This window comes from Triturus cristatus, chromosome 3_1 (genome assembly GCF_964204655.1).
Source record: "Triturus cristatus chromosome 3_1, aTriCri1.1, whole genome shotgun sequence".
NCBI classification, from domain to species: Eukaryota; Metazoa; Chordata; class Amphibia; order Caudata; family Salamandridae; genus Triturus; species Triturus cristatus.
Genome location: NC_140583.1, coordinates 225,806,189 through 225,831,766, shown reverse-complemented (window position 1 = coordinate 225,831,766; position 25,578 = coordinate 225,806,189). Strand labels below are relative to the sequence as shown.

Here is a 25,578-nt window from a genome sequence, read left to right as displayed (position 1 = left end):
ACCTACCTGCTATATAATATACTAACTGCGTGGTAAAGGTTGTTTATCCCATTATATGCAGTATCCAGGCCACAGTTCCTTGGCACAGTTTTACCCACCATATGTCAGCTGGAATATTTGCATGGAACAGGTCAACAAGACATATGAACCACCAAACTTTGTGAAAATGGGTGACTAGAGAAATTTCTTGTGACTAGGAGCAGGATGATGGCACATGCTTCCAGATGGATAACTGCTGGAACGGAAAAGCGAGCGCTGTGAATTGGTAGTGAGGGGCGGCTATTGAGACGCCCAAAGGAAAAGGGTAAGCCCAATGTCCAGCAGGACCAGGCGCCCGCAAGACTGAGGCCGCAGTGCTGCAGAAAAAGAGAAAACAAGGGTGCCTGCACTGCTGGAGTGAAGAGGTGACCGGTGGCCGCTGGGGCTGGATCCTGCCATAATCGGGGGATGGTGCGGCCCAGATCCTGCTGGGACACTGCGGGAAAGCCCTTCTCCGAGTACAGAGACAGACAGAGCAGCTGCAACAGGCCAGAACTGGGCAGGTGAAGTGCTGAGGCCCCTTCTGAAGAGGCAAGAGACTAAGTGGGCAGCCATGACGGACTTCCCTAGTTTGAGCTGTTGCACATGGAGCTGAGGGGAATGAGGGAGTGGCCCCTATCCCTTTCCGGCACCCCACTCTGCCCATTCGAAACACTGCATGGGCGGCAGCTGTGAAGGCGGGCCCTCGGGACAAGACTATTTATTGACTGTGGATCAGTGGAGTCAGTGGCTTGGGGGTCACAGCAGGGAACTGTTTGTGCAATAACTATGCACATCGACAGCCCAGACTGAAGAGAGCTGACCTGCCCGGACCTGGCCGCTACTGAACAAAAAGGCTGCTTGCAGAGGGGAGAGGAACCCCAATTGCCTCACTTCGCCCCCACCACCATCCTGTCTACTGCTTGGTAACGAGGGGGGAAAAAATGTTGGAGTGATGGGGAGGACTCGTGCGCTGAAGAGTGCGTCTCAAGACGATGGCAGAGATGGATGCGCACACGAAGGCGGAGGGTTCAGATGTTCTCTTTGCCAAACATGCGGCGATGATACTGGAAGCCATTAGGGACACTAAGGCAGCGCTGAAAGTCCACATTGCCACAGTGGTCAACGAGGTGGTTTCTTGCATGAGGACCACGAAAAACTGGCCAAACAAGTGAAGGAAACTGAATCAGAGCTCAGCACTAGCCAACCAAAAGTCAAAGTCCTGATGACATAATGTGAGGCTGACTGAGGTCCCAGAAGGGACTGAAGGCCCCAATGTAGAGATGTTCATAAAAAACTGGCTGGCAGAGATGGTACTACAGGGGCAACCGGCGCAGTTTTTCTGTGCTGAGAGAGCCCATCGAATACCAGCAACTCCAACGGTACCAAGGGCAGGCCCAAGGCCAATGATAGCCTGGATAATAAACTTAGAGAAAGAGATATTATATTGCAGGCGTCAGGGAAGCACTGCCAATGGAAGCTGGGCAGCTGTGAAGTCAACCTTCACCCGGATTACACCACTCTGGTCCAAAGGCAGAGAGGGGCATTCATACCAATCAAGAGGGGCGGCTGCCTACTGAACTTGAAATATGAGCACATCTACCTGGTAAAACTGAGGATTGTGTATGGGGACAAGGCCCATTTCCTGGTAATAGTGCAAGAGGCATGGAACTGGTTGGAACAATAGGGCTTGTGGTAGGGGCGCCGCCCCGCACACGGGGAGACACAGGATGACGATCAGCTCCTGACAGATGTCGGAACGACAAGAGATCTTAAGCTCACCTACAAAAGAACAAATGAGAGCTGACCTAGAGAAGACAGGGTAAGAGGTCAAAAGCTGCAGTTCCACATTCATTAACAACAAATGGAAAGCACTGGTCTCTGAGAAAGACAGCAGCGATCTGAACACACAGAGACTGAACCAGATACGGGGGAAGACAGCTTGACAAAGATCACCTTGGTGACTGCAACACACCTTGGGAAAGGCGACCTCTGCGGGTGGAGGAATGCTACCCCTACGTACTGTTGAAATGAGAATGTTGTATGGGAGTCGACCCATAGGTAGGCGGGCGCCCACGAACTTTACCAAGTCCTGGAATGCACTCGCGGACCAGGATGGCATGGACATTATGGTAGTAAGTATGGAACCAAAACACTGAGGCAGAAACAGTATCTGCACCACCCACACAGCCTACTGGCTGTGCCCCAGCCAATGACGTTCAGAAGTTCAATGTTATTTTTTGGTGTGTATACATACCGTAAATTTAGCGGGTGGTCAGCTGCAGGGTCATTGCACTGTTAGGAAGGGTTGGTTGGGGGGGGGGGGGGGTAGTTAGAAGGGAACTTTTCAACGCCTCGGGCTACACGATATCAGAGTAGCAGGTAGACAGGTACACCAAGGCGCAGGGTGGGGATGGGAGGCAGGAGATTAGAGACCACCATGACACAGAAACAGAATCTGACGCTGCTCACGTGGAAAGTTAACGGGCTCGGCCACAGGATGAAAAGAGTCTTGGTTAATAATGCACTCAACAGATACAAATTATGTAGCAGTGCCAATGTTAGGGCACGACATGCTAAAAGTCAATCGACCATTATTTGCTTTACAGGGCTTCCTTTAATAATCCCAAATTCTCTATTTGTGGTTGTGTGGTCGAGCAGCTTAGGCTTATCAGAAGGTACTGAAAATCACTGGTCACACACACAGTCAATAAATGATGTACAGACTCCAAAAGAAACTCAAGACCAATTAAAAAAAATAACACAGATTTTAAATGCATTTAGACACCAAGATCTTTAGAATAACTTTTGTGCTTTCGAAGACATTGATATTACAAATAGCAAAAATACTTGAATAACGGTTTTTGAGGTATGAGCCTTGAATGAGGTAATGTTACCCTATGGGCGGAAAAACATACACAGCATAAATATACTTGCAGTAGAAGTTTGAGGGTGCCCTTTTGGAGTTAAGGTGCTAGGGGGCCAAGGTCCAAAGAACCGCCACAGTTTCGGGTTACCTGCACTGGGGTGTCCGGGTGCAGAGGTGCTGGTCGGGATGGTAGCCTCAAGAGCTACACTGTAGCAGTTAACGGAGACCTGAAACAAAGGCTGCAAGGTGGGATTTCGGGGGAAATCCACAAGAATACAATAGGGGGTCAGGTCGTGAGGACCCGTAGGCCAAGGGGATGCAGTCAGGAGTCACAGCCTTGGGCCAGCAGAGAGTCTATGCTGGCTGGCCACTGAAGGACAAGGCTCTCACAGTTGGTTATACAGAGGAGAAAACAAGACAGCAGTGCCACTCTGGACGTGAATCTCATCCGCCTGAAGTCCCTCGTCATACAGGAAGGTTTGCCATGGTGGTGGTGCCAGGGCTTAACACAAACAAGCCTTGGCTGGTTCAGGTACACAGCGTATTGGTGCAGGGGAGCTCCTGGAGTGTCTAGCATCTCAAAATTCAGAAGACAGATGAGGCTGACCTCCTAAAGCCATGAAGACCTCTTCCTGATGTGATGCTCCCTCGGTGGGCCAGCAACACAGTGGACCAGTCAGATGCGGTTGGTGCCTGCAGATGCATGAGGATGGCTCCTCCACCCTCTGGCAAATGCTACATGGTTGTTGAAGTGCGGGGCAGGTCTCCAAGTGTTGGGGAACATACACAGCTACAGGATGAGTTGCGCCTTTGCAATTGTTAAGGCACAAGCAACAAGGCATAGTTTGGCTCAAAGTTGTGTGCAGGTTCTTCGTTCTTGCAGGGTCTTTGTCCTTCTTCTTTTCCCAGGTAGTCGAATCTCTCGGTCTGGTGTCGAGGGTGCTCTTAAATACTCAATATTGGGGCAGTTAGGGGAGTACAAGTTCGTAGCTAATGGGCAACCTACCCCTGGGGTGACCACACCCCGTGTAGGACTACTTCCTGCAAGGAGTGAACAAAACCCTGACCCAGAATTCTCTAATCTCACCAAAAGCAAGGTAGTGAAACCCTTCTCTGGCTGTCCACTTCAGGTGGCCCACCTCAGGGGTGTGCCTAGCCTGTAAGTGCAACAGGGCTCCTGAATATCTAATTTCACGCATTCTCTGGTGCCAAATGGGCCTCAAGGCATGGGATGGTGTTCTCAAGGTCTGAGAGGAAACCAAGGTTGCATATCAGAGGCGGCAGAGGCTTTGAAGCCTCCGGCGTTTATATGCTAAATCACTAGACATTCTGCTGGGGTAGGTGAGAACACTGCAGGCATTGTTCCTTGCCTTTGAGAGCGAGGGCTCTCTCTTGCAGGGAACCAGAAACCTGTCTGTGTTGTAGACCGGAAAATACCAGTCAGCCAACACACAAAGTGACTAATTGGTTTACAGGGGGCACCCCTAAGGTGCCCTCTGTGTGCATGTCATAATACATCTGATATTAGTATCAGTACTGCTTTATTAAGATGAGGTGTTTGACACCTAACACCATTATTTTCAGTGAAACCATCATGTACCTGGGTAACTTGTAATGACCAGTGCCCAGTACATGCCCTCAAAATGTCTTCCTGAGCACTTGCAATGCTTGGTAATGGAACTTATGCAAAAAGAAGGGGTAAGGCCCAAGAGGACAGACACCAGGACGGGCCGTATTAAATAAGTACAAAAAAGGGAAGAACCTGGTGTTCTAAATAATTTATGCAATTTCCTTACTGCAATAATTAGAATGAGTTGCTTCATATGATTAGGTCATTTATTAAACCTTTTTTCATGAATAGCTTATTTTATCTTTTTAATTGATATACATTAGGAAGAACGTAGGCAAAAAAGACTTCTAGTCCTTCCAAACAAAACACATATCAAATGATTCCTATATTTACAAACATTTACATATCTTTACAACATTTACCACAATATACATTACATACATTTATCACAATGCAACAAAACAACAATATAATTCACCAACCAATGTATCATTTACAACTGAGGGATACAAATTAATTCTCTAACAAGTCCTATCAACAAAAACTGGGAACAAAACTTCACTCAATGTTCCTCAGTATACAGCACCCTGTCAGTATTGGTCTTAATGCCTATTACTGCAAATGCCGACGCGTTTCAAGCCCCAGGGGACCTCCAGGGGCTCTCATCAGGGCTTCTGAATTATTTACACATTGGTATGATCTACAAAACAAAAAACGAACATATCACTCATTCTATATCCTTCCTCAATTTTACTCCATCCTCTCCAGTCTTTCAATTTCATAAATGCACTATACCTGATGATCGGAATTTTAATCCATCAGGCTTGCTGCTGTCTGGTGGTGGGGGAAACAAACTGGACTGGCCCTGTTTAAACAAAAGTCTAATTAGACTTTCCATCAACAACAGACCTAATTCTCACTCGTGTTGTCATTGTACCTACAATGCCACCTACCTCAACTGTGGGGGTGGAGTGGCTTTTCCAAAGCCGAATATCATATAACACGAATCTCTGCCAAATACATGACTGAATCTAAAGGCAAGAGAGGAGCATTTCGTAAATCACTCCATCATTCAGTCAAGTTTGAACTGTAACTAATCGAGGTGGCCCTTAAAAGACTAAATACCTGCCTGGCTTCGTCCAATCATTTTACCGCCACTCCTCAAAAAAGTTTAGAATCACCACATTGTATGCCCCCATCTACAAAACAAACAGGAAAGCAGCTGGTCATTAGACCTGCATTAGTTTGCTAACTAATGCGATATTCAACGTGTTTACTTTACAGAAAGCCACGTAACTTGACGGTACTTTAGTTCTTCAACACTTCGGCCCGACCTTTCTCTTGTTTTCTCTCGTTCCTGGGACTTGAAATGCGTCGGCATTTGCAGTAATAGGCATTTAAGACCAATAATGACAGGGAGCTGTATACTGAGGAACATTGAGTGAAGTTTTGTTCCCAGTTTTTGTTGATAGGACTTGTTAGAGAATTAATTTGTATCTATCAGTTGTAAATGATACATAGGTTGATGAATTATATTGATTTTTTGTTGCATTGTGATAAATGTATGTAATGTATATTGTGGTAAATGTTGTAAAGAATCATTTGATATGTGTTTTGTTAGGAAGGACTAGAAGTATTTTTTGCCTACATTCTTTCTAATGTATATAAATTTAAAAGATAAAATAAGCTATTCAAGAAAAAAGGTTTAATAAATGACCTAATCATATGAAGCAACTCATTGTGATTAGTGCAGTAAGGAAATTATATACATTATTTAGTAATGGAACTTAGCATCACAAAGGCAAATCTGCCCATGTAGATGTGTCCTCACATGTAATATAATGCACCCTGCCTTAGGGCTCTAAGGCCTGCTGTAGGGGTGACTTACATATAGTACATGCAGTGTACTTGGGCATTGCACACAGGTAGTGGGCTATGTCGTGTTTTCAGAATGGTCTGCACCATTTCACGAATCCCGCAATGGCAGTCTGGGTCCCATTGGGTGGCACAATACATGCTGCAGCACTTGGGGACCCTCTTTAGTACCCATGCCTTGGGTACCAGAGGGTACCATTTACCTGGGACTTACAAGGGAGCTAAAGTCCTTGCCAACTGGGTTACAATTGAGAACTTGTGTCATTTTTAGGGACTGAGCAATGGGGCCTGGCTAGCAGGGACCAAGTGCACTTCCAATCAAAAGCATTAGTACCAATGAGCAAATAGTGGCAGTGACCATGTCTAAAAGAGACACTTTCCTACACATAGTGTTTATAAAGGAAACCCATCTGCTAGATGGTCAGCACCGCAGCTTAGGGAAAGGGCAATATAGTATGGCATGCTATGCACACTTTACTTCGAATCTAAGGGAGTGGTGAATCTCCTAAATACATCGCTACAGTTTCATGTATCCCATACATGGACAGACACCAATGGCTGTTACACGACGCAGACAGGTGAATGGGAGGCAAAGATCATCTTGTTGCTGAAAGTGCACGCCACACCGAGACTGCAGCTAGCAAGGCAAAAAACGTTAGGGAGCACATTAACAGATGAACCACAGGCACTTATAATCCTCAGAAGGGCTTTCAATTTAGCTATAGACACACATCTGGACAGGATAAGCACGAGACAAGAAGGGGAGGCGACACTGGGGAAACTGGAGGGGTTTGGCGCAGGCATTGGGACTAAGCAATATCTGGAGGGCTTCAAACAGGCAGGAGACGGGTTACTCGTACTACTCACACGCACATGATATGCTGTCTGGGTTTGACTACTTCCTCACTCCAGGGAATAAATTACACAGATTCACAGAGGCCAAATACCTGGCGTGGAAGATAAGTGACCACTCCCCTCTGCAAGTCACATACACCACTGATAGACTGGAGGATGGAACTGGAGGATGGAAACCTGGCATATCATGAATAATCAGGAGGTTCAGAGACTGGAAAAAGTGAGAAGTATTTACTTAAAGGAGAATAAGGAGACAGTGCACAGTCCAATCACGTTGTGGGAGGCATAGAAGGCCACAATCAGGGGAGTTACTATCTCAGGTGAGGCAGAAGATATAAGGGGGCAGCTCAGTAGACTGACCACCTTGGAGAGGGAGATGACACAACTAGAAAGCAATGCTACTGCCTCTCCTACTTTCCAGTTGAAGAGGGATATCGGCCCAAAACTGGAGGATTTCCAAATGGTGGCCCAGAATGATGTCAAAACTGTATATATTGCCAGGCAGAAGTGCAAATTTACAATGCAGGAGACCAGGCAGGCAAACTTCTGGCGTGGATAGGGAGGCGTGGATAGGGAGCAAGGAAACGGATGAACTGCATGTGCGAGAGCTTACTCTGGAGTCAGGGGAATCAGTGAAGAGAAGTGAGCAAATAACAGAGGCATTTGTGGGATACATGGAATCATTCTATAGTAATAAACTGCAGACCTCGGACTAGGAAGTGCTGGCTTTTGTAAGTGACTGCCCGGTGCAACATCTAAAGCCAGATCAGAGAAGGGGACTGGAGGTAGACATTTCAGAGGAGGAAGTGGTGTTGGCAGGTGGGGCTCTGTCTCTTCCACTACAAATGGAGCTCCAAAGATTCAAATACTGGGGGATTTGGCTCACTAGGGATGCTCACTATCAGGCAAACGTGTTGCCCATGGTTAAGCGACTAGAGAGAATGAGAGGCACTGGAATATGCTGCCGTTCTCTAATATGGGAAGAGCGGCAATGCTTAAGATGAATGCGCTGCCCCGGCTTCTATACATCCTCCAAAACTTCCCGCATAGGGTCCCAATGCTCTTTTTATTAAGGTGAATGCACTTGTCAGAGCGCTGCTGTGGGTGGGGATCAATCCCCGATCACAATGTGGGTCCTCCATTGACCTACATATGACGGGCGCATTGCCTTTCTTAACATTAGGAAATACTATGAGGCGGTGCAGGTTAGCGAGGTCAATGACTGGGCTTATTCAAACTGGGATGACCCGACATTGCACATAAACAGGCAGGGAACGGGAGACAGGAGTTATCTTAATGCACTACATGGGGAGAAGGTAGACCCCTAGGCAGGACTAGCGACCAAGATAGTGATAGACAAACTGTATGCCAAAGTACCAGCCAATAGGCTTGCCCAGTTGGTCCCGAGTCTGGCTGGTTCGGAGCAGGCAGGGTTCGTTCCGGGCCGCAACCTAACGTACAATCTGCGCACCTTTTTCAGCGCTCTTCAGCACATCAATCCCACGGTCAAGGCCGCAGCTGTTTTCTTAGACACTGAAAAAGCGTTTGATTCTGTTGAATGGCCATTTATGCGAGCAACACTCGAGAGGATGGGGGTAGGTAGCGTCTTTTTAAGCCTAGTAGCTGTATTGTATGACTCGCCCACAGCCAGAGTCAGAGTGGGCGATATGGTTACTAACCCGATTCGGATATCCAGAGGCACCAAACAAGGATGCCAGTTATCCCCTCTCCTGGTTGCTATAATAGCTGAGCCACTTGCCTGTGCCCTTAGAGAATATCACAGATTTCGTGGCATCCGGTTTCCAGATTATAATTTAATTGTGTCTTCCTATGCGGACGACACTCTGCTATATGTCAGAAATCCAGAGACCAACTTATCTCCAGTGCTGAGGAAGGTGGTACGCTTTGGTGAGCTCTCAGGCTTAAAAATGAACTGGAACAAGTCCATTATTTTCCCGTTGCCGTCACTCACCAGTCCCTTTGACTTAGACTTCCCCTTGACGTGGACCACTGAGCCGGTTCGGTACCTGGGACTACAGATCCACACTGATTCTGAGACTGTATTTAAAGAAAATTATGAGAAAGCTACTAGTTAGCTGGAGGAAGACGTGGAGAAATGGATGTGTTTACCTATTTCGCTCTTGGGGCGGATATCACTCATGAAAATGGTGATATTACTGAGGTTTCTGTTCCTATTTTTAAACATTCCTATAGTGCTTCCGGCTCACTTTTTCAAAATGATTACTTTTTTGTTGATCAGGTTGGCATGGGTGGGGAAGCAGCCAGGAGTTCAGTGGAAAGTCCTTACACTCCCATATTATTTGAGAGGGCTGGGTGCCCCTGATTTTAATTTATATTACAGAGTTGCGCACGCCTCGCAAGCATTTCACTGGCTGCATCAAACTTTTAACCCACCACACTTGCAGATTGAGAAAGTGGCGTTCGCCCCGCAAGACCTTCCCGTTAGCTTATTTCGACCTCCAGATCGTCACACGGGTGTTTTTGACTCCATTAACCCTACAATGCATGTGTGGGGGGCTTTGAATAAAAGGCAAGATTGTAATATATTATATTTCCCCATAGTGCCTCTGGAGTGGTGGGCTTAGCTACTTATATGCACCAATCGTGCTGTGCTCTGGGCGATGCAGGCTCTGAACGTATCTGTGGTGGACGATCTATTTCTGCATGGGAAGGTGAGAACATGGGGCAAAGTGGTGCCCGAGGGCACTGCTATTACCCCATTAGTGCACTTCCAGTTCCACAGGATAAGGCATACTATGCGCGCAGTCCTAGGGGACGATATGGCTGATCCCCCCGAGATTACACCACTTACAATCATTCTAAAAGCAGAGTCGCCTTCTCACCTAGTGTCCAAGTTTCATAGGGCGGTGCAGGCTTATTGTAAGAACTACGATACCAAAGCTAGGTTAGAGTGGCAGACAGATCTAGGCGTCAACATGGATGATCTTTGGAAATTTAGCTGTGAAGCGACTCACCATGTATCTCTAAGTGGCCGACACTGCCTAATTCACTTTAAGTACTTGCAAAGAGTTTACAACACTCCTGAGTGATTGTTTCGTTACGGGTTACGCGAGACAGCTTAGTGCGAGAGATGCAGGGAGAGCTTCGCGGATTTTTTGCATGTTGCTTGGGGATGCCGATCTATAGCTAAGTATTGGGATAAAGTGTTTCAGGCCCTAAGTGATATCATAAAAGAACCTGTACTCCCTGACCTGCTCGTTGCCCTGCTAGGCTATACGAAGCCACTAAAAAAGGGAATCCGTCGATTGATTAAAATGGGGGTGCTGCTTGCTAAGCGAAGATTGGCCATACTCTGGAGAGGCCCCCCTCCCACGATACAGGAATGGTCCCGTGATATGATGTACTGTAGCACGCAAACTGAATTATAATAGTGACCTACCCCCCGCCCCCTGTAGTCATCCGAAGAACTTTTGGGGTCTGTATCAAACGTATATTGCTGAACAGCCTACATAGTCCATGGTCCCACTTCCCGTAGCTTTAGATGACCCAGGATAGATGTCCACGCACAAGGGTATGATAGAGGGGTTTTATGTCTGTCATAATGTATGATTTCCACCTGTGATTGATGAGGCCTCATTAGATATGAAAACCTGTGATTGTAATGCATAATGATTGTTTTCGACTGCGGCTGATGTTTCGTTGGATAAAAAATGGTTTGCACCTTTTTGTTTCATGTTATGCTATAATGCTCATGTGAGAGTTTCAGCGATCTGTATTTTGTAATGCTGCACTCACTAACTGCTTCAAATGATACAACATGTACAGATTGTTATCTATTTTGTGCAACCAATAAAAATAACACAAAAAAAACAAAGATAGTGATGGACATTTGGTGCAGACTACACAGGGAGATGAGGTAGGACAAGAGGCTGACACCCCAACTCGGCCCCCAAAATCACCATTATGGGAGGTGACCAGACTAATTCCAGTGACTGCACTGCAGGGCTTTCGTGGCTGGGACACCATCAGTCTCTCCAAATTGACAGATGTCTGGGATGCAAATGGTGCCATTCCATTTGACTACCTGCTGAAAGAGTATAAGATTCCAGCGGTACAGTAGCTGTGGTACGGACAACTACAACACGCGCTCTGGGGCTGCATAGCTAGAGAGGATGAAACTCAAGAGGACTCTTCCCGGTAAGAGAGTCTACTGGACAGGCGAATCAGAAGGAAACTTATCTCACTGACCTACGGCACACTAATGAGAAAGACGCAGGGCTCCTTTACTCGACTGCAAGGTAGATGGGAACAGGGCATAGGGGAGTTGGACGATGAGGACTGTCAAACGGCACTCAGATTTTTTGCGGAAGTTGCGATCAAGACAAGCTTATACCTGATCCAACTCAAAATAGTCCACAGGGCATACTAAACGAGGGTCTTACCCTACTAAAAATAGGGGGTGGAGAGTGCACTATGCCTGCGAGGATGTGGGATGGAAGGCTGCGTTCATTCTGGGAGGCAGTGGGGGAATCCTTAGAGGATGCTATGAGGGATCACCTGGATTTGCAGCCCAAGTTCACACTACTGGGAATATGGGGTCTTTTTGGATCTGACATGATATCAGAAGATCCTAGTTAACACAGGTTGCATGGCGGCCAAGCAGGACACAGCCCAATGTGGGGCAGCAGGCCTCCCTCCCCCCATGGTATAGGGACTTGGAGACTGGCATGGAACTGTGCAAGCTGATGGAAAGAGATTTAAAATGGGGGGGATGTCAACAAAAGTTCGGATTGGATGGACGAAAGGTTGGGAACATTCCAGAGAGGGGAGTTCACTGGATGGTTACACACGCCAAACTGTGGAGTCCGCCAGTGACAAGCGACAGTAAATAGAGGAAGTGTGAGACACGATTACCTAATGCGCAGCAGGGATTAGGGATTGGACTCAGGCTAGTTGCTATGGAGGGATGCATAGGGGGAATGGTATGGGATAGTGTTGTTTAGATATGTTACTGTTCTGAGATAAATAATAATCTGTTACTTTAAGAATACAAGTGGAATTAGGACGGTGTTCAGCATCGGACAATAATGCATTGCTCGTAAGGCTGACGACTGCTCTAGTTAACGTGTAAATTTAAGGCTATGATTTATTGTTTGTTCTGATTTATTCTTAGTTAAAATAAAAATTGTTAAATATATATATTTTTTTTAAAGATTGGAATTGGAAGTACTTGGGAGGTTTTGAAGGGACGTAAGATTAGACTAAATGTCTCAGGAAGGTACGTTCAGTATACGTGAATGAGCGATAAGTAAAACATAATGTCTTAAAGTGAACTCTTTTCTTGAAAGGGAGCCAGTGAAGTTCTGAGAGAAAAGCAGCAAAGACACGCTTGATGTTTAGGAATGAGGAGAAGTTAGGTTGTCGCATTCTGGATGATATGCAGTCTTTTCAGCAGAGATTGTGATGCACCTAAGTACAGCACGTTTCCATAGTCCAGGCGAGACGTAATCATAGCCTGGACTACTCTTTTCTGCGTGATAATAGGACGGGTTTTTAAGAATCTATCAGAGTTCTAAGGAGGTCAAAGCAGCAAGCTGCAAGTTTCTTCATATGGGCTTCAAATGAAAGTTTGTCATCAAACCAGAAACCCAGATATTTCATTCCAGTTTTTAGCTGTGGAAGAGGTCAAAGGCTATTCGGCCAGAAATTGGGTGTCCAAAATTTGAAACATTGTCCCCACTAGCATGACCTCTGTTTTGCTACCATTACATTACATAGTCATCAAACCAGAAACCCAGGTATTTCATTCCTGTTTTTCTTTTTTTTTAAATTGCGGCAAAGGTCCAAGGCAATTCTGCCAGAAACTGGCTGTCCTAAATTGAAAAGTGTACCCCACTAGCAGGACCTCTGCTTTGGTACCATTACATTATAAAAAGCTGCTCGCCATCCAACTGGCTATCTCGGTTAGGCAGTTCCTTAACTGACTGCCATTGGTTTGGTTTCATGGTCAGGTGATAGGGGCATAACCAGATAGATGTCATCTGCATATGATAAAAGGTTGAGGCCAAAAAGGCCTGTACAATGTCTGATAGCGTGAGAACGTAAATGTTGAACAAAGTGGCACTCAGGGAGGATCCCACAGCAAACCCACACATCAGAGGTAGGACACACTAGCAAAAAGCTTATCAAAGACTTGGAGGCTACGTTACTGTAAGAAAGAATCAAGTACTTCACAATTGTGCTTAGCAGAATGGAGTGAGATACAGTATCGAATTCGGCATGGAGATCAAGCAGAATAATGGCTGCTGTGTTGCCTTGGTCCAAGGTTAATCGGAGTTCCTCAGATGCTGCTAGTAGGGCCGACTGTGTTCTATGGGAAGGGCAAAAGCCGGCCCTTAGAAGAATGGAGGAGGCTGTTCTGCTCAAGATGCTCCGACAGTTGCCTTGACATGTTTCACTAGTACTTTTGCCGGGAAAGAGAGAAGTGAGATGGGAGTAAAGAAGGATCCAGAGAAGTTTTTTAAAAGTAGCGGTTTAACTACTGTATATTTACACGTCTTCTGAACCAATGCAGTGAGTAATGCGAGATTGAGTAGATTTTAGTGCAGATCTCTTAGAGGTAGCCTGTTTGAGAATGTGTGAGGGGAAAGGAGGAGGACTGGATCTAAAGGAGTGCCAGATTTAAGCTTGTTGCCCAGCATTTCAAGATGGTTTACTTCTATCGGTGAAAAAGAAGGTAGAGTGCCACTTGGGGTCTTAACACCTACAGTATTTTCTGGCAAGAAGAGATATTCCACTTTTAGCATATATTTCTAGTATCTCCTTGGTTAGAAACTGGCCAACTCAGCACAGCGCACAATAGAAGGGTCATTGCCAGGTTTTCTGCAGCATAGATCAAGCATTGATTAAATTACTGCAACAATTCTTCCAACTTTACTCTCCGAGGAGAGCTGAACATTCATCAGAAAGACATACATAGTCTTCAACTAATATGATAGACACTTATAGCTGCAGATTTCTCACTTAAGAATATTCCCCAGGTGCCAGACTGGATCAGGAAAATCTTGAGCGGGACTTCTGCGAGCTGATAGGTTGTGCTGGAGGACTCCGCACCAGCATCGTAGGGGAGTCGTCTGTGCAGTATGTGCCGTGCATGGTGCCTGTATAGGTGCCACAACAGCACACTGAACTCAGTTTCTATGTGAATGTTTCCACACCAGAAGCACGGAGCCACGCCAAGGTTTAGTGACCAGTGTGCAAATTCTAAGGGCCTACAAGCACCTTCGTAGGTGTCTACTCCGTCCGTTAGTGTGAGATCTACTGCTTGCTAGCCCGTATCACGGAGGCCCACGCAGCCGCACTGTACAAGCTTACTGATATTTTGACGCAACTTAACTCCATGCCCTGAAGAAGTTCATTGTTATGAACGAAACCCGTTGGCTGACAATTTCCTCTAACTTGGATTTTCTTTGCAATAAAAGACGGTTTAAAACAACTTAACAAAGACCACAAGACTCATTGTACAGGAACTTTCTTACACAAAAGGGTGGTGCACCACTCCATTCTCTGGGTTCAACATTTCTCTGCTTTGCGGTTAGCACCAAACAACGGCAGGTGCTGGAGTAACTTATGCACACCCAACCCGAATGATCATCGAAAACCTTCACATAAAGTAAACACAGCAGGAAAGTGCAGTCATTGTGTCAGCCGTTGTTCGTACCTGCACCTTCGTAGGTGTAAAAGTCCAGTCCGCAGAACGGGAAAGATGCAAGGGCTGATAAGGACTCTGCAGGTAGACAGAGTTCTCTATGAGATAAGCAACGGTAAGTAACTTGTTCATCTGATAGAGACTTCTAACCGCAGATTCCTTACCTTAAAATAGATACCAAAGCAATACGTTCCCGGAGGTGGATGTGCGAACCGGTTCAAACCAAATAGTCCTGGGGGACAGAATGAGCAAAGTGTTCATCATGATGTACCTGAATCTTAAGGCAATAATTTTTAGCAAACTGAGGAAAATAAAAATCTATGAGGCCTATGTGTCCCCATGTGCCCCCCCCGAACGCTTATGTGCACATACATGTAACCTATGTATTTCCCCTCCATGGCCTTTCTATCATGATGCTTATGCTATAACGTGGCCTGCCATCATCCAGTCTCCCATGAGAGAAACGACAAATCTGTATTGAGGCCTACACGTTTTTCATCATGTTTTCCTGCATTTTCATGAAGCTCATGTTTATGGCTCTGCCAGAGCCAAAAAGAGGTTTCATGCCTCAGAACGCTCTGAAAGCTACAGCTACGTATCCTTGGCCTTGCACACTTGGGCCTCAGCCAAAGGGGCCCCGACCGAGGTGTCGAGACAGTATTGAGCACGGTTATCTGCTTACTCTTACTGAAACCACATTCTTGCCTGGTGAAGGAGGAATGAACGCGACCCATCTGCAAGGAGGGAGCCCAGCCCTACTGTCTCTCTTTGTGAGATTGCAAAGCTCACGTCAGTAAAAAGCCCATAGCCCCCATGTAAGGCTTCTGCAGTAAATGAAGTAAATGAAGAAATAGATGCCACATCGGCTCTTGGTGATGAGCAACCTATGTCACAAATCAGTCCCTGCTCCAGACATCGGATATCAGATAATACAAGATGTGCTGGTCGTCTTGACACTGAAGGCCTCACTAACTGAAGGCCTCACTTCCAGACTTGTTCGGTTGCATAGCAACCCTCCCACGTCAGTTACACGTCATGCTCGAGTTGAGCACAAGTAAGGCAAAGTTCCAGTACAATTCCAGCAGATCACGCAACCCCCTCCAGGTATCCACCCACACATGACAAATTACCCATTATCATCAAGTGGACGCCCACATGGACGCCCACCTTCACGCCTACTTACACGCCCACATGCTCTTATCTCATTCTCTCTTGCTCTTTTGCTTACGTACAATTGAGAAATGTATATATACTGTACTCTGTGAATAATGTTTTGAGAATATTGAGAATACTTTTGAGTCCCTTTCCAGATCCTTTTTTGGTGATGGTAATATTCTCCCTTTGACTCCAGTTATTGGAATAAAGCCCTTTTAGAACCTGATACCACAGACTCAGCCTCTTGCTTTATGCATGATCCTATTGATATTCTGAAATACATAGAGCGTAATATTTTATTTACCACAAAACGTGTACAGATATGGCAACGTAGGAGCTTGACATATGTCCAGGACAGGGACTCCGTGAGATAACACAGTGGTCGCAGATTTGGCTCCGGTGGAATGAGGCCACAAGTCCTCAGGGGGTTTCTTCTTGGCCAAAGCATAGAAGATTTAGATGCAGAGGATGATCCATCTGGAGATGATTCTTTTTGGCACTGCTTTGCATTTCTTCACTCCTGAAAATCCCACAGAGAGTTGATAGTCCACCCGGAAGTCTTTAGTACGGTCAATGTAGAACTATAGCACCCTTTTTGGATCCAGGAGGTGCAGTCTCTTCTCTTTGAAGGGGTGGAAGTAGAGCAAAGAAGGTCAGCAGCGTAATGTTCTATCCAACGTGAAAAGGTTTCATAACCTACCAGAAAGAAGGTAGTATAAGGAGGGTTGACTGAGAGCGCTTGCAACTCACTAACCATCCTCACAAAAGTAAAAGCCATGAGGAAGACTGTTTTGATGGTGAGCAGTCTAACAGGGCAACTTTGCATGGGCTCAAAAGGTAAGCATATCAGAAATGTAAGAACCAAATACCAAATTAAGGCCTCATTGGAGCATAATGAAAGCTGTGAGTGGAAAAGTGTTGTGCACCTTTCAGGAAGTGTGTCACAACGCATGACCTCAACAGGGAGGGTTGATATGGCCACCGCAAGAAAGCAGAGATAGCAGAAAGGTAATTATGCCCAAAACAAGGCTTGATCAGGCTAGCGTCTGCCCAAAGAAAAAAACTTCAGGCATGGATGCAGACAGACGATTAAATTGGTTTGCAACACACCAAGTAACAACTGTGTCCCATCAGCAAGTGTATACAGTTTTCGTTCAGGGACGCCTAGCTGCCAAGATGACATAAAGCATATCATGAGGAAGAGTGATGACTCACAACTATCACTGCACAATTTGTACGAATGAAGGTGGAGCATGTGCAGGATCAGATGGAGAAACTTGCCCTGTTGCTGCGACACAAGGCCCCCCCGAAGGGGCAGCCTTAACAGAGGAACGATGCACATGCTCCGGATTTCAGGATACCAGACTCTCTTTGCCCAATCTGGAGCCACAAGGATAACTTGGGCCCAGTTAGTCCTGATCTTCACAGAACTTAGGGCAGCAGTGGTATCGGCAGAGAGGCATACAGGAGTACTGAGATCCACTCGGAACAAAATCCATCTCTGAGCGATAATCGCCTTGGAAACTCCAGCGTGCAGACATGCTGATATTGTGTGTTCTCAGCAGTAGTGAATAGAACTAACCAAGCTCCTTTCTAATCGGGGAAGAGGCCTTGCATCACCTCCACATAGAGACGCAATTCGTAATCCGCAAGGCATCTCAAGTTGAGTTTGTCCGCCAAGGCATTTAAGGAGTTCACCAGGTGCTGCTCGACCAGGAAGGTGATCAGATGCTCCAGCCACATCCAGAGGCATAGAGCCTCCTCGCACATGGTATAGGACCCCACTCCGCCCTGTTAGTTACAGTACCACATGGCAGTGGTGTTGTCCGAAAACACCTGAGCGAGCCTTCCCTTGAAGGATGGAAGTAATGTTTTCAATGCCAAGCGCACCTCTTCCAGATGGCTACCCCAACCCAGAGGTGATGCATCTGTCACCACTGTGAACTGCGGTTAGGGAAGGGTAGGGGTCTGCCGCTTACACAATCTCCGTTCGTGAGCCACCACTGCATTTCCTGCGATATCTGGACCAGGTAGGAGATTCCCATAATTCTGTGCCCACTGGGATTACAGTTCCCACAGCAGAGCATGCATATGCCGGTAGACATGTAGTACCAGTAGGATGCAGGAGGGCAGAGGCCTCAGAATCAGACTCACAGATATCCAGGATAGAGGCCGAAACATCCTGGACCTGCCGCTCTGGAGGATCATCACGAAACTGTAGTGTGTCCAGAATGGCCCCATTAAAAGGGAGCATCTGAGAGGGACTCAGGTGTGACTTTGGCATGTTAATAGAGAACCTCAGCGAATGCAGTAGGCCCGCCGCAGTCTGGTGTTGGATGCTGCCTACCTGGGGCAAGCCCACACTCAACTGCCAGGTGTTGAAGTAGGAGAAGATTGGAACCTCTGGCCTCCACAGATGGGCTTCAACCACTGCCATCACTTTCATGAACACCTGAGGGGTGCTGGTGAGGCCAAAAGGTAATGCCTGTAAGCCCGCAGGACGTGTATGAAAATATGTGTAATGCAAATCCAGCGCTACCAATCAGTTTCCAAGATCCAAGGCAGACAGGAGCTGATCCAACATGAGCACCTAGAATTTCTACTTCTTCAGGAAGTAGTTGAGAGGGCACTGGTCTGGTATAGGGCACAAGTTGAGGTCCTTCTTTAGCATCATAAAATAGCGGGAATAGCAACCATGACCTACTTCTGTTGTTGCCACCTTCTCCCTTTGCCCTGCACTTCCTGACACAGCAGGGAGAGGTGGTCCGCCAGCAGCCAAACCAAGGATGCCAACATGGACTGCAGTATTACAGTGAAGGGCATAACCCCGCTGAACAATTTGGAGCACCCCCTTGTCAGGAGTTATGTACTGCCAGCAGGATAGGTGATGCTTGATCCTGCTGCCGAACGGTTGACCGTGAAGTTCTGAGAGCATATTAAAGTGATTTTGGGCTGCTGGGGGGAGTAGCAAACTGTGCAGATCACTGGCCTGTTTCCCACAAGGCCTCTGGGAGCAGCATCTGCTGCCATGCAAGGACAGGGAAGTCATGTTATGGCGGCTGGGCAGAAATGGACGGTAATGATGGTCCCTACCATAGCCACGGAAGAAGAGGCAGGCAGAACGAGGCTGGCATGAGGCCACGGAGAGTCCAAATGACTGGGCAGTAGCCCTCCTATTTTGAAGCGCTTAATCTGAGCTGTCGTCAAAGAGACAAGTGCAATTGAAAAGCATGTCCATAAGGGATGCCTGGACATCCCCATAGAAGCCAGTTCACCTCAGTCAGGCGCGCCAATGAATGGCAACCGGCAATGCAGTCGCTCTATATAGCCAGTCAGTGGTATTCCGAGACCATGGGCAGCACTTGCGCAACTGAGTCAGTCCCATACTGTGTGTGTATACCGGCCCAAGAGGCATGCAGTATTTGCAGATCGCAGTGCAAGGCTGGCAGAAGAGAACATCCTCTTGCCAAAGATGTCCAGCCTCTTGCATCTGGTGGTGTGGTCAAGAACACGCCAGGGGTGACTTTGGACATGAAGGTCTGGTTGACCAAGCTCTCCGGGATAGGGTGCTGGGTGAGGAAAGCTGGATCCTCAGGAGCGAGGAGGTGGCAGCGGGCAATCATCCTGTGCCAAAGCGCATCTGTGCAGGGCTCGGCCTAGGCCCCAAGTAGGGCATCAGTGAGGGTTTCATTAAAGGGGAGAATAAGTTCCCTGGGGGCAACCCTGGGTTTAAGCACCACTGTCAAGACATTGGTTCAAGGGCAGCGTATGGTCCAGGACCTAAGCCGCCCTCTGCACCACCCTTGCAAATTGAGACCCTTCCACCATAGACACATTGAGAGAGACCGGGCCAGTGTCTGGTGAGATGCCAAACCACTGTCATTAGCCAGTTTCTCATACCAGTTATCCTCCGCCAAGGGCTCCTCCAGGGGGTCAGGCTAACCATAAGGATCTCCAGATTCTTAGAATATTCAAAAGAGTCAGTCAAAATTCTGACTCAGAGAGTCTTGGGTCCAGTGGACACCAGAGTCAACATCAGAATGACGATGTGGGTCGGCACCTCCAAGGGGCGTTGGTGGCACCGGGAACAACGCCTCTGGAAAAGACTCCTGTGAAGGTTGTGGATTCGCGTTTGGAGTCGGCCCAGATCCAGGAACATATTCAAAGAGCCCAACTGGTACAGAGGGTGAACTTCCTGGCAGAAATCCAGTTGGGGATCCATCAGAACTCATGGGGCCTGAAAGCCCTCAGGAGAGGTCAGTTCACCCAAATATGAGGTGCATAGTCCCATAAAATTCTTTCAAGTGGGCGGGGGTCGCTCCAGCTCAAAGACATCTTGGGAGGCATAGAGAGAACTCAGGCTATGTGCATGATGTGTGTGTGCGGGGCTAGACATGTGACTTCATTCCTGCACCATGTACGATTACTTTGGCCCTTGTAGTGAAGTCGAAGAAGTCTTTGACTTCTTCCTCTTCTGGGACTTACCTGACGAAGATTTTACCTCAACGACGACCAACAGGTGCCTGGGAGCTTCCACGAGACATAAAGCAGAGTCATCAGGTGGCAAGCTACCAGAAGCTTTCAAGACACGCTCCCGGACCACCTTGGGATTCATTGCTTTGCAGTCTTGGCAGGCTTTGGAGTCGTGGCCCGGCTCCAACCACCACAGTCCAACTAGGTGGGAGTCTGTCACAGACATCTGCCTGTTACAGGCTCCACAGGATTTAAAACACACATATTTTTTTAAAGAGGACACCCCTAAAGCACACTGGGAGCAAAGCTTGAAAAAAAGATGAAAAATAGGCAGTCAAAAAAATAATGAGGTCGCTCGTCCGGATTTTCACTGATGGTGTGGAAAGAAAAGAACTGATTATCAGAGTGATAGGGTGGCGTCTATATAGGCACTGCACACGTCACCACTGGTGTGAACGCTGCCAACGTAAAGCGATTGGCGCCACCTGCCGGCACGCAGAGATACTGCTCAATATCTTCCGGATCCAGTTTGACTCCTGGGAAATATTCTAAAGTAAGGTATCTGTAGCTAGATAAAAAATATTGTGGGTGGCAGGGCTGAACCGCTCTACACTCTGAGTAAGCCTCTGTAGCAGCGCAGTTCTTAGAAGTGGGATTCTCCATTCTCGTCCCTTCGATTAGGCATCATCTCGATCTGTTGGCGTGTTGACCCTATCATGCTTTAAAGCCGTATGGTTGGCGAGGTATTTACTGGCTGAGAGGCCATATCAGGCAAGGTGCTCTTGGAGCTTTTCTATGGATCCACCATTCTGTTCACAGCGTAGCCCCAAATTCCCCCTTCTATGTCATTTAAGTGAATGAGGATGCAATTGTTGCCATTTGAAGACTTGTGACCTAGGCTCAAACACAGACAGACATTGTGGGGGGTCCAAAATGATGATATGCTTAAGATGATAATTGCAGAGCTTAAACATGAAGTCTTCAGTGGTGAAATGCCTAAAACAACAGAGAAAACACTACTGAAACACTACTGATCAGAATCTAAAAACACAGAAAATCCACAGAAGGAGCTCCGGATCTGTGTCTGAAGAGTGCAGGAAAATAGGAACAGAACTCAGAGTAGCGCCATATATGGACTCTGGAACATTCAGTGAATGTAGCAGAACTGGGGCTGGAGGTGCTAGACACTCAGGAGCTACTGAATGTTTTCCAGATCTAGCCATGTGCCAGGAGATGATTCAAGATATGAGGAATCTGCTGAACAGAACACTTGGCATAAGCCAAATATTTACATTTTGTTCACTGGAACAATGACTTCAAAATGCAGATATAGTTTCACAATGGGCTGTTAAGGTACAAATTGAGTTGCTTACTTGTTAACGATGTGCACTGCCACATTTTTGGTGCATATTGTTTCATTTTCTCAGTTAAGCAGATGAGAATAAAATGCTAGCCTTCAATTCCAGAGCTATCAGTTTGGTATTTAACTTCTGATATAACCACATATTCTTTACATTAATTAATTCCCACTGAAACTAGACTTGTGTGACTGCATCAATGATATGACCAAATAGCAGTCAAGAGAAGATTTTCCATTTGGTCGGAAAAAATGTAGTAATGGAATTTATTGATAAACAGATAGTTTTACAGTCTGCGGTGTATTGAATTTGATTTATCAAGAGTGGCAGCTTAATGTTCTCAAAGATAAAAAGATTTGTAGTTTATTACATTAATTGAATCTCATTAGAACCTTTCACTTATTTCTGATCTTTGTGCCACCTGTTCAAGATGTGTTTTCCATTAACAAGCATTTGAGATATGAATGCCATGATAAAGATACACTCTAACATGTTTAAATGGGGACTTGAAGAGGTCCTCATTAGGACCTAGCAAAATAATTTACAGTTAGGTCAACATACTTCACTTATGTCTATTCTAAGCCCTCTTTCAATTTTGGAAAGTATTATCTGCATTCTACAGCACATGGACTGTTTAAGGCATCAATGTTGAAGAGTGTGGTATAGCTCTGTTTTTAGTTTCTCTGATAAATCAATCAAAAACACGTAGAGTACGACACAGTCTAGGATGCATTCTTGCTTTAAACAAGCATACATTGTTGTTTCATGGTGTTACCGTTTTCACCTATATTGTAAAACTCTAGTACATTAAAAAATGAGTATATTTTGTACACACACATACTGTTGTATGTATCTTCTATTTATGCTCTTAAATACAGGCTAAAAGTCTATGAAGGCACAATAGAGATCAAACTCTTCAGTATTTCATGCTTACCAAGCAGTCAAACTGAAGACTAACCTAGGTCTATTGAGATTTCCTTTTGAGATTCCCTAAGTGAAAATTGGCCTACTGAGTATCTTGAAGTATAAACAGTAGTTTGGTCCTTAACGCTGTATTTTCTTTTTACTAATAAGAGGATTTGTTCTAATTAAGGATCCGAATTGCTTTACTAGTGTTTTAGTCCTTCCCTTCAATTTTGGAAATCTATGAAAAACAAACAAATATGTTCTGAAACTGCGGTACTCATTTGCTCTCTTACAAGAATTTTCCTTATGCCAGCATATACAAAGATTATTTTACGTTACTTGTTTGCACAGTAACCTTAATTTTAAACCAGCACTTGTTTGCTTTTATCTTTTTCCAATGTGCAGCTCTTAATAACAAATACATTCAACTACCTATTTAACTTTTCACCATAGTTTTCTTTATTTTTATCAAAGACTTGTATTGGAAGGCAGAGTAAATCATTACTGTCAGCTCAAAAGGAAAACATTAACAGGACAAATAAAAAAATTAAATAAGGGTTTTTGACCCAGCATTACATGGCCTGCTAGCAGTACTCGATCATCAGATATGGCCTGTTTACAAACAATTGCCTGTGAAAAAAGGAGGTCAACAACAAAAACATACAAAATAGGAAGTGACAGCTATGTATGACTAGTGTTAAGGATTCTATAAGTCCTCAGGAAATCACCTAAAGTGAATGAAATTACCTTTTGTACGCCATTCGTTTCTTGGTCACACCACATTTCGGAGAAATTTAGACTGGAATGCTGCGTATCCTGCACATTGTGAGGAACAGTCCAGACACAGACTAAACCATTTTGGCAACCTCTGAAATAAAATAAAGAAGTACAGACTGAACCAGACAAAACTCAACATATAAATAGCTTATTTCATACATTTAGCTAACACCTTGGGTAAAAATCAGCTTTAGAACCGAATGGAACTTTGCGGTTGGTGAATTATGTAGGGTAATGGCTCTCCTGGGTAATATGCAGTGGGTGTATACTAGTGTATAATTAGGATTGCAGTGCATAAGGGTGGGAAGAGCCACCCTCCTCCCCAATGTGTGGATAACCACTGATAAACTAAAACAACAATCCCTTGCACACAGCAACAGTGTATATTATATATCATTAACAGTAACAAAAAACACTCTTGTTCCTCCGTTGAAACAGTCACTTCAGTTTAATCTTGAAATCCTAAACCATCGTTCTTCTTAATGGATTAATGATTCATACGCACAAGATCCATACTGAAGAAAAGACTGCTGGATTACACAAAATTTTGGACACAGTATACCCTGATGCCTTTTACTGTGTAATTATCACTGGAGCTCTAGAACCCATTTCGGGTTGGAAGTACAACAGGAATTAAGGGTCCATAGAAAGAGATTATAGCCCTGAAGAAGTCACTGCGCACAACCATTAAGCGCAACGAAACACGTATTGGATAAGGATTTCATGATTAAACTGAAGTGACTGTTTCAACGGAGGAACAAGAGTGTTTTTTGTGACCGTTAATTATATATAATATACACTGTTGGCGTGTGCAAGGGATTGTTGTTTTAGCTTTAGAATCGAGACAAAGGAAGAAGAGGGTTACAATCAGACTTAATGAACAGTTTTAACAATGTCCTCACATTAATGAATGTTTTACAGTGGACAAAGTGTAACTTCCAACAGCTGCCAGATAGTTTAATCCCAATTGTTCCCCATTTACTAAACATTTGCTTGACACAACAATTGATCTGCTCCAAATCTGACGTGTTCAAAATATTTGTCTTTTTCAAAGTATTTTTTCTTCTCTAATGCTGAGTCAACTGCAGAGCAAGTATGCAACATTTAAATGAGCCAGCAAATAATTGCTCTGAGATCTCACTATATAGTATAAATCAGCATAATAAGCACAGGGTGGACAATTTACAATGCTTAATGCCCCAGTAACGATTAGAAAAACGTTACTAAACTTGGAAACATTCAATCTGAAGGTTATATTTTTTTGCTTCGAATTATCATTGAAACATTTCCCCAGCAATGTCTAAGCATTTTGGAAGACTGCAACAAAATGTACTATATTCAACTTGAGTCACGCTCATTTGAATTAATCCAAGTCAAGGCACTAATGATTTACAAAATAGAATAAAGAAAGTATATTTGATCTATATATCGTCTGAATTACATCACACCTGTGGTACAATGAGCTTTGATATCCTGAGATTGGGTTTTGTTTGCTGACTCTTGACATGCAAGAGGACAAGTTAATACCTTCTGTACTGATCTTGCTGGTGGATACTCTTTCTCTCTGCAAACTGCCCCTTTTAGATTCTTCTGTAAGCACCAGACTGGATCTGGAGACTTGAGATTTCTAAACTTTGCCAATAGGTGGAGCTAAGGCTCTGTCTCAGCTCTGTGATCTCCAGATAGAACCTCGTGGACTCGTAAAAGGCAACACCCAGTTGCAGTAACCTTAGTTCTTCATCCTTTCCTTACACTACCTCAGAGCCTAAGATAAGGCCGCAGAAATTACAGTTGCAAATGTAACAAAACTAACTTAGGATCTTAAATAAAGATCACATGAACACTCTTCAGAAAGGGGAGACAAGTAGCATTGATGAGGAATCTTCAGTTAGATACAGTAGTCAACAGAAAGAGTGTTACCGAAGGTAAGTAATCTCTAGAATGGAGGTTTTGTGTCAAAAGCCAAGACCAAGTTTGAAATATCAGGATCACATCCTGAATGTCCCAGACTTGCTGTCTGAAAGCCAATATA

The 25,578-nt window shown here is 45.3% G+C and overlaps 1 protein-coding gene across 8 annotated transcripts in view; it reads right to left on the bottom strand.

Annotated features, from left to right (window-relative positions):
- The window catches only part of HERC1 (HECT and RLD domain containing E3 ubiquitin protein ligase family member 1), a 1,817,725-nt gene that overhangs the window by 446,640 nt on the left and 1,345,507 nt on the right, over window positions 1–25,578 (bottom strand). For all 8 annotated transcript variants that reach the window (XM_085643727.1, XM_085643730.1, XM_085643731.1 and 5 more), the window contains one exon: window positions 23,517–23,637. In XM_085643727.1, coding sequence (XP_085499853.1) covers window positions 23,517–23,637 — 121 coding nt within the window. The remainder of the gene's footprint in view (window positions 1–23,516; window positions 23,638–25,578) is intronic.